The sequence below is a fragment of the Panthera pardus genome, unplaced genomic scaffold, assembly GCF_024362965.1.
Source record: "Panthera pardus isolate Hobbes unplaced genomic scaffold, ASM2436296v1 HiC_scaffold_24, whole genome shotgun sequence".
In the NCBI taxonomy this organism is placed as follows: Eukaryota; Metazoa; Chordata; class Mammalia; order Carnivora; family Felidae; genus Panthera; species Panthera pardus.
The window spans coordinates 44,303,275-44,312,571 of NW_026526810.1; the positions used below are offsets into that span (position 1 = coordinate 44,303,275).

General features: G+C 39.0%; 1 protein-coding gene across 8 annotated transcripts in view; it reads left to right on the forward strand.

Annotated features, from left to right (window-relative positions):
• The window catches only part of ATOSA (atos homolog A), a 116,091-nt gene extending 112,345 nt beyond the window's left edge, over window positions 1–3,746 (forward strand). For all 8 annotated transcript variants that reach the window (XM_019442078.2, XM_019442079.2, XM_019442080.2 and 5 more), the window contains one exon: window positions 3,167–3,746. In XM_019442078.2, coding sequence (XP_019297623.2) covers window positions 3,167–3,320 — 154 coding nt within the window. In that variant the 3' untranslated portion in view covers window positions 3,321–3,746. The remainder of the gene's footprint in view (window positions 1–3,166) is intronic.
• Window positions 3,747–9,297: the final 5,551 nt, after the last annotated feature.

The window sequence follows — 9,297 nt, forward strand, 5'->3', positions numbered from 1 at the left end:
TGTTACTTCAGAAGAACAACTCCAAATTTTTTTGTTTATTTTAACATGTGTCACTCTAGACCAGTGCCCCCTTGGAATTTGCTTAATTTGGAAACTTTTCATATGCCAAGATGCAGAAAACACAGAGCATATCTTCCTTCATTCATTGTTACTTGTTGAATTAAGGAAGTTTTCATTTATAGCTATGTAATGTAAAATATTTTATATCAAAACAAATTCTGACATATCTGGGGCAGTGAAGCACATTTTCTAAATCAATGCTGTTCAATGGAATTGTAATACGGGGGCGCCTGGCTGGGTCAGTCTGTAGAGCATGGATGACACTCTTGATCTCAGGGTTGTGAGTTCGAGCCTAATGTTGGGTGTAGAGATTACTTAAAAATAAAATCTTAAAAATATTGTAATATGAACTGTATATGTAGTTCTGTATTTTCTAGTAGCCACATTAAAAAAAAAAAAGTTGTTAAGAGGGGTGCCTGGGGGGCTCAGTTGGTTAAATGTCTGACTTCGGCTCAGGTCATGATCCCATGGTTCATGAGTTCAAGTCCCCCGTTGGGTTCTGTGCTGACAGCTTGGAGCCTGCTTTGGGTTCTGGGTGTCCCTCTCTCTGTGCCTCCTGCTTGTGCCCTGTCTCTCTCTCTCAATAATAAATAAGTATTTAAAAAATTTAAAAATAATAAAAATAAAGTGATAGAAAAAAATAAGAAACAGGAAAGATTGGGGTGCCTGAATGGCTCTGTCAGTTGAGTGTCCAACCTTGATTTCAGTTCAGGTCATGATCCCAGGGGTCATGGGATCAAGCCCTGCATCAGGCTGCTGCTCAGCACAGCATGGAGCCACCTAATAATCTCTGTCTCTCTCTCCCTCTCCCTCTCCCTCTCTACCCCCATTTCCCCACTCACACTCTCTCTGAAATAAAAAAATTTTTAAAAAGGAAACAGGAAAGATTAATATATTTCCTTTAACCCAACATACCCAAATGTTGTAATTTGAATATATAATCAACATAAAAATTATGAATGAGTTATTCTATGTTCTTTTATTGCACTAAATATTTGAAATCAAGTATAGGTTTTATACTAACAGGGCAACTCAGTTTGAACTAGCCACATTTCAAGTGCTCAGTAGCCACATGTCGCTAGTGGCTACTGTATCGGGCAGGGAAGTTTTTAACCCTCATGTATTCATTCAACAAATATTTATGTGTTAAGTATGTTTCTGGGTACTAGGGAATAGCAGTGTGAAAATCTCTTTTCTCATAGAGTTTATATTCTGGTAATTCCATCAGAAATACCTTTCCTCTAACTTGTACTACCCAGGTCACAGCACTAGATTTTGAAAAACCATTTGTTTGCCCTTGAGGTCTATGTTGCCAGTATCCTGGGGTAAGGTTGTGGCCCTGAAATCCTAGTGCAGTTCTCAGGCAATGAGCAAATCTGTTGGTTGGGAGAGAGCTGAATAGTCTTTTGCCTGTAACTTTGTTCTTGGTAATTTTCAGAAGCTATTTATAGTAAGTTATTAACCACATCAGTAACAGTAATTCATTTTAGCCTAACTCCTTAGTTCAAAGATCCTATTCATGAGGAGGAGGCACCTCTCATCCAGAGTGCAGGCAGAAGACCTCTTTAATCTGCTGCTAATGGTGACTGCCAGCTTTTTTTCAAGAGATCTGCCTTGTGGTCATCAGGAGTACATGAAGACTGAGCTGTCCACTTAACCCCATACTTGAAAAAGTCTATTAATGGGTTCCCACATAGTACTGCTTATCCTGGGGTCTTCTGTCTGGTGTTCTACATGCTAAGGACATGTTGAACTGGAGCAATGTTTTTAAACCAAACTCTACACTACCTGACATGAGCCTAATGTGAAATGTATACAGATTGTGAAAATGAAAATCTGAAAACAGACTCTGAAGACTTTTTTAAAAAGAGAAATGGTATGAAATAGCAGACCATAAGAATAGATCTCAGCCCAAGCTAGGATAAGATTCAACTCTCTCTAAACTTCCATTCGATACCATTCCTCTTGAAGTTTAACCACCATAAATAACCAACATTCTCCAAAGTAAACATGAACTACCCCAGCTTTTATATAATCCCCACAGAGTGATTAGATACTTTAAATGCTGTAAAGAAACCTCTTTGGGAAGTATACCATATATATGTATGAGTATGGTGTACTTCCCAAAGCTCTCATTTTTCTCCTTCAGATTGAGAAGGTGAAAAAACTTCAGACAGACTGAAAGAGTGAGCTGGCATTCAGCTCGCATAAAACTGGCCACCAGATTTTTCAGCTAATTTAGGAGTAAAATTCATAAACCCAAAGAGTATTTCTGCTATGCAAAGGGTAAACCAGAGAGATTAGCACAAAAGGATATGTTTGACTCTCTGCCAGATAAGTTTATATGACAAAAGACTCCAGCACCCTGTATTATGTTATAGGTATTAGCAGGGAATAGATACAGTTCCATATACAGTATTTATAACCATTTTCACTTCACTACAAATTTTTGTCTTTTTAATGATGATTAGGCTTTATTAGCTAGCCATTACTGATGATAGGAGCAATTGTCCTCAATAGTTGATTATTTTCTGTGGTGACTTCTCAAGTGTGGAATCCATTTTAATGTACTCACAATTGGGGAAGGACAAGTTATATGAAATAAGGCAGTCTGTGTGACTGTAAGATGCTAGGGCTACAAAGCCCAAAAGTAGTATAATTGACTGATATGAACTGAAACTTGACATTGTAGATAAGGGAAAGTGCATGTGTTATGGTGTCAGAGATTTAAAAAAAAAAGGATCACATGTGAAACAAGCTTTATAGAAATAAGAAACATCTCTGGGGCACCTGGCTGGTTCAGTCAGAGGAACATGTGACTCTTGATCTCAGGGTCATGAGTTTGAACCCCACATGGGATGTAGAGATTATGTAAATAAAAAAATACCTCTGACATTGTAAGAAGGAAAGGGAGTATGGGATGTTTAGGGAATAGTAAGGAAGAGGCACTTAAATAGCAGCACATACTTTAGCAATGTAAGACTAAGTATCTTGTTAAACAGTTACTCTTAATATTGGTAGCAAGACTCCTTCTTGTTTTCAAAATTTACTGAACTTTATTTTAAAGACTCATTCCCTGAAATAATGCATCCTTTTGTTTGTTTAGGTTCCAGAGTTCTAAATCTGGAAAGATCTACCTCCATAGAGATGTACGGCTCCTGTTCTCTAGAAAGTCAATGGAAGTTGATAGCGGTGCTGCGTATGAACTCAAATCTTACACTGAATCGCCAACAAACCCTCAGTTTTCACCAAGATGTTGATAAGGAGTGACAATTTAAAGCGTTCGCTCAGTACCCAAGTTTGAAAGTAAAAATTAGCATAGAACGGAGTGCACCAATTAACATCCAGGAGGGTGGATCCTCTCCTGTTATCCTGGACCAGTTTTTATTAAAGGATTCCTGGAATGAGATCCACATATTCCAAGTAGACTGGAAACACTCATGTCCTAATCCATTTTGTACTGTTGAAACCACTTCATTGGACATGTTGCAATAGCAACCCCCCCTTCCCCAATTAGATTAGTGTTTACACATTTTATTTCTCAGTTATTTAATATTTAATGTTTTCCTTAATACTCAAGTGATGTTTGTCTCTAGTGTTCTAATGTAGCACAAATCCTATGTAAAATCATACTATGTATTTTTGACATTAATGTTGAAATCCAAAATATATGCACAAGTCTTTAATTTTGTGTGTGATGTGTTTTAAGTACTATTCATTTAATTTATTGAAAATGAGAATGAAATGTTGAGCTTCTTTAAGATTAACGCACTATGCAAGCATGTGTACTTTTTATATCTCCAAGATTTAGTTTTTACAATATCCCATCCTGGTTGCTATCTCACATACTAGTCCTGTAACATGCTGTTTTTGGCAGTGCAACGTGGACTAAGCTGCTTCACGTTCCCTTTGCAAATTCAGATCATTATGCCCATTCATATTCCTTCTAGAACTCCTTACTCCCAAAACAGTTCTATTTTTCCTTAATTGCTACTACAGAAGCTTTACATTAAATTGCTGTCCCATGCTAGATAACTTTTGCAAATTGTTAAAAAAATATGTACTTTGAAAACAAATTAATATTTATATTGTAAATATATGCAAAAACAAAGAAACGTGTATTTGGCTTTTATTTTTAGATGAGATCTTTATGTGATTAACTGAATTTCTGATAACCATCAGACAGTTTCCATTCTAGCTTTACAGCTGACAAGAGGGGAAGGAAGATGTCTTGAGCCTCTTCCCCAAAGAAATTTATCATGTTCTTGCTCAGGGTCACAATAGGAAAACCACTGAGGAAGGGAATTAATTGAGTGCATCAAAAGCCCTCCTTCCATCCCCGTAAAAAGAAGGATGGTTTTAGATGTTTGTGCAGGGACAGTGGACAACAGCAGATCAGATAACAAGGCACAGATACTGGGAATGCTGGTACAAAGCAACAAGTGCAGGTTAGAGAATACATACTACTCAAGTAGGCCACACCAAGAGACCGGGGAGTCAAAGATCAGGTGAGCGCTTTGGAATTTTGGAGATGAGAAGGTCCTTATATTGGGACCCAGCTAATGGATAGACTATTCAAGGGAAATCAGACCAGTGATGAGTATGTGACTGCAGGCTGTGGGGTGGCCAGCAAGAAGCCTCTTATAAATAACTTTTAAAATACTTGCTGGGGCATCTGGTGTCTCCGTCACTTGAGCATCCGACTTTTGACTTTGGCTCAGGTCATAATCCCAGGTGTGGGATTGAGCCCACATCCAGCTCCCTGCTGAGCATGAAGTCTACTCCCCCCCCCCTCCCCCGCCCCCCGCTTGTGCATTCTCTTTCTCTTAAGTAAATAAATAAATAAAATACCAGCTCAAGGAGAAAAGGCCACTTACATTCCATAAAGCTAAAAAAAAGTTTTCGGTGGCACACATTTTTGAAGACTTATTCTTGATTTTCAGGCTGTGAAAACAACATGGAATTAGGACCCAAAATGTTGGGATTGTAATTCTAGCTCTAATAGCATCTGATGGGACTGACTCCAGGAATCCTCTAACCTTTCTGGGTCTGTGTGAGAGAATGAGAGTATTGATAATATGCCTTCTTAAATTGTCATATGATTTTTGGAATTGGCATTCCAATATATGTATCTAGACTTACTCATTTGACCAAAGTAAATATTGACAATTTTGAATGAAACTTGGAAAACACCAAGTAGTTAAACCATCAAAATGCTTTAAAAAAAAGTTATTCTTTGACCTCTCCAGTAATCCAAAAATTAGTAATATATGTTGATTAGAGGTGTCTTCTTATGTGGATACCTCACTGTAACCTTTCTAGAATTACTGCTAGTACATGGTTTTTCTTGTTTCTGGGTATTTTAAAGGAAATTTCAAGAACATGATTGCAACATCTGGTTGCATCCTGTGCCCTTCCTGGCAAGGGAAACATGCTGGCATTTTGTCCTTCTTCTTAGGGTCTTTTATGCCCATGTTTTTTCCACTTGAGGTATGGTGACCAAGTACAAATCTGCTCTCCCTTGCCCTGGCACTATCTCTATTGTAATAGTTCTTTTCCTACCTGTCTTTTGTCACAGGCAGAGTCTTTACCACTCTTGCCATATCACGCCTCTTTGTATTCATAGACCATGTCACTAGATTGAGTGTTGGCATGCAGGTAAAGATACCAGCAGACAACCTGTCCACCCGTGGTAGGTAATGGGGATCTCCTCATTTACCACAGGCTCACTTGACAGTTCTGCACTCTAACCCAATAAGTCATACTAATAATTTGCTTTGAAAAAGAACTCCAAGTCACAACCTGCAGAAAGTCCTTGGGAATTTTCTTATCAGATGAGAATTAAAAATAGTGATGAAATGGGTGGGGACTGAATGGAAGGCATCCAAAAGAAGATTCCTTCTTCCTGCCATTTCCCCAGACCAGGTCTTTGTCATTCCCAGCCCGAAAGAAAGGAAAGCATTTCTCTTTCAAGGCTTCGTTCTAAGGATCTTCACTCTTACTTAGGTTTGTGAATCAAGTGGTGATCCTTTTTCAAACTTAATTTTAAAAATTCATGCAATATATGTTCATTATAAAAATTTTCACACTACATAATTATGTAAACATGAAAGTCCCTTTCTCTGTTCACCCTTGTAGCTATCATTTTACAGAGGTGGTCACTGTTAAACTTTTGATATTTGACACCCCATATGGTCTACTGGATCTAGGAATACAGTGTCAGTCTAGATGGGAAGAAGGCTTTTCATCATGGTAGGAATTCATTCTCAATTCCTAAAACTATATGTGCATTGGAATCAGCCCCTTTTACTCTATCATGGATCATCTATGAAAAAGGTGTCCTTTCTAAAAATTTTTATTATGGAAGTACAGTTGACGATATGTATTTTAAACTTGGACACTGGGAGGAGGAAGAGAACATGTGAATGCCTACTATGTGCCAGGCACTGTAAACAATTTATATGTTATTTAATACTTACAGCCATACTGCAGAGAGTATAGATATTCTATAATGAAAGAAAAGGAAGCTTGAAGAGCTTGCCCAGAGTCTCACTGTTAGTAGAAGAATCAGGAATCAAATCTGAGTTAAAGCTTATGTCTTTTCCACCCTACTACATGGGCATTTTGCCTCTTTTTCCATTCTTTCCACTAGTATTTATGGCCTGGCATAGAATATATTTTTCATCAATATTCTTGGCAATACAGCTTATAATATGTGTGTGATAAGTGACATATATAAGGCATGCCTATTAATCATTGTGGGGGGCGGGGAGGGGGAAGACTTAAAAAGACTTCAGGAAGGAAGGAAGGAATGTCCTAAACCAACTCAGAGGCCATCCAACTTAGTATACTGTCAGGAGGCACTCAAGTTAAGGGAAAGTTTAGAAATACATTGTGGCAAATATTTTATGAGATTTAAAATGTTGAAAGTTTGTGAAGTCTCTTCTAGACCCCACTGTTCATCATTATTTTAAATTCATTCAAAATTTTCCTGTCTGAATTTTCAATTCATATAAAGATCTCTCATCTCAGTCCCTAGAGAAGTGGCATCCTCCAATTTCTAAGTTCCATTGCCAGTACTCAAGTGGTTGAAACTGCTCTCTATAGTTATCTGGCCTGTATTACCTATTCAGGTAATCTTTGTTCCCTGGGCTTAGCTCTCAGAAATCACCATTTATCCTCAGGGGTTGTGGTACTCAGTGGCTCAGTTGACTTCCCGAAAGTATCTTCCAGGCTCTTCCTATAGCGTCCTTTTATTAAAAATATATTCTGTTCTTGGGGCACCTAGCTGGCTTGGTCAGTAGAGTATGCAACTCTTGATCTCAGGGTTAAGTTTGAGCCCCACACTGGGTATAGAGATTACTTAAAAATAACATCTTTAAAAAAATAAGCTGGTGCCACCTTCCTCGAGGATACCTGGGCTAAGGAACCAGTGCCAGTTGCATCCTTCACTAAGGAGGCCTCGCTACAATTCTGCCCATCCTTAGCCCCTTCATCAAATATGCCACCATAATTGACCAGGCCACATCCTACAACTATCCAGTGCCCCTCTGAGATGATGGGGACATGCCCGACGTGCCCAGCCACCCCCAGGACCCCAAGATCCAAGCCTGGAGTGGCTGAAGAAATTGTGAGCACTGCTGGTGACATAGAGGAGGCCACCTCCCCTCTGGCCAATAAAATGCAAAACGCAGCCACAAGGGGGTAAATGTATTCTGTTCTTGATCCTTGCTGCAATCTCAGCAACGATGTAGGTGGATTTCCTCTCTCAGCTGCTTGAGGAATGGATGTGGTGGAACATTATTTCCTTGACTCGTACAAAGTCTTGAGCTAGTGCACCTAAGCCTCTAAAAGACCTCTGGTCTTTTTAAAGCTTTTTTACACCTACCAAGTTCCAAGCCTGAAAAATCTTGTGCAGGTGTGGATCAGAATCACCAGGGGAGCTTTGGTTAAACATGAATACTTGAACCTTGCCTCAGACCTAATGAGGATCTCTGTTAATATGGTTTTTCAGTGATTCTAATCCCTGTGGCTAATTTAATTAATTAAATGATATAAAATTTAAAATTCAGTTTCTCAGTTGTACTAGTCACATTTTAAATGCTTGATAGTCAAGGGGGCCTGGGCGGCTCAGTCGGTTAAGTGGCCGACTTCGGCTCAGGTCATGATCTCCCGGTCCGTGAGTTCAAGCCCTGTGTCGGGCTCTGTGCTGACAGCTCAGAGCCTGGAGCCTGTTTCAGATTCTGTGTCTCCCTCTCTCTGACCCTCCCCCGTTCATGCTCTGTGTCTCTCTGTCTCAAAAATAAAATAAAACGTTAACAACAACAAAAAAATGCTTGATAGTCAAATATGGGTAGTAGCAATTGTATTGGTAGCATAGATAGAGAATATTTCCATCATCACGGAAAGTTGTATTGCATAGCACTGATCTGGAATACATAGATGGCAGCTGAACCTATGAGGTGGAAGTGATCTGGAGAGTGTAAACTTGAAAAAGAAGGGATCCAAGGATAGAACTGTTACGATCCTCCCTTTAAGAGTCAGGAAAAGGGGTGTCAGGGTGGTTCAGTTGGCTAAGCATCTGACTCTTGGTTTTGACTCAGGTCATGATCTTGCAGCTTGTGGGTTCAAGCAGCTCAGAGCCTGTTTGGGATTCTCTCTCTCTTTCTCTTTTCTCTCTCTCTCTCTCTCTGCCCCTCCCCTGCTCTCAAAAAATAAACAAACTTAATAAAAAGAAAGAGGCAAGTAAAGACTCAACAAAGGAGATTAAGAGGAGATGGCCAGAGAAGTAGGAGAGAATAAGAGAGTAGTATCCTAGAGGTCAAGAGAAAAAAGTTTTGAAAAACAGGATTCTGGTGATTAGTGTGCAATTTTAAACATTAAGGTACATGTTTAATTAACATTAAGGTACAAGGTTAATGATGCAGGGGAGTGTTACCTGGGGAAGCATGGCTTCTCACGTCCCCACAATGGGGCACTGACCTTTGTAAATTCCCCATTGACCAAAGTCTCCCTCCCAGAAATTCAATTTTTCCCTCACGTGCATGTCACTATCTTTCAGGAACAGAATCTCTTTATCCAAGATCACATATACTAATTTTTTTTTATATATGGGTGTCTCAGATTTTAACTCAAGCTCGCAAATATATTGATGTAGGATATATACCAGAATGCCAATTTATTAATAAAAATACAACTGTTAGACACTTCAGTTAGCCTAACTAGTTAATTCTCCTT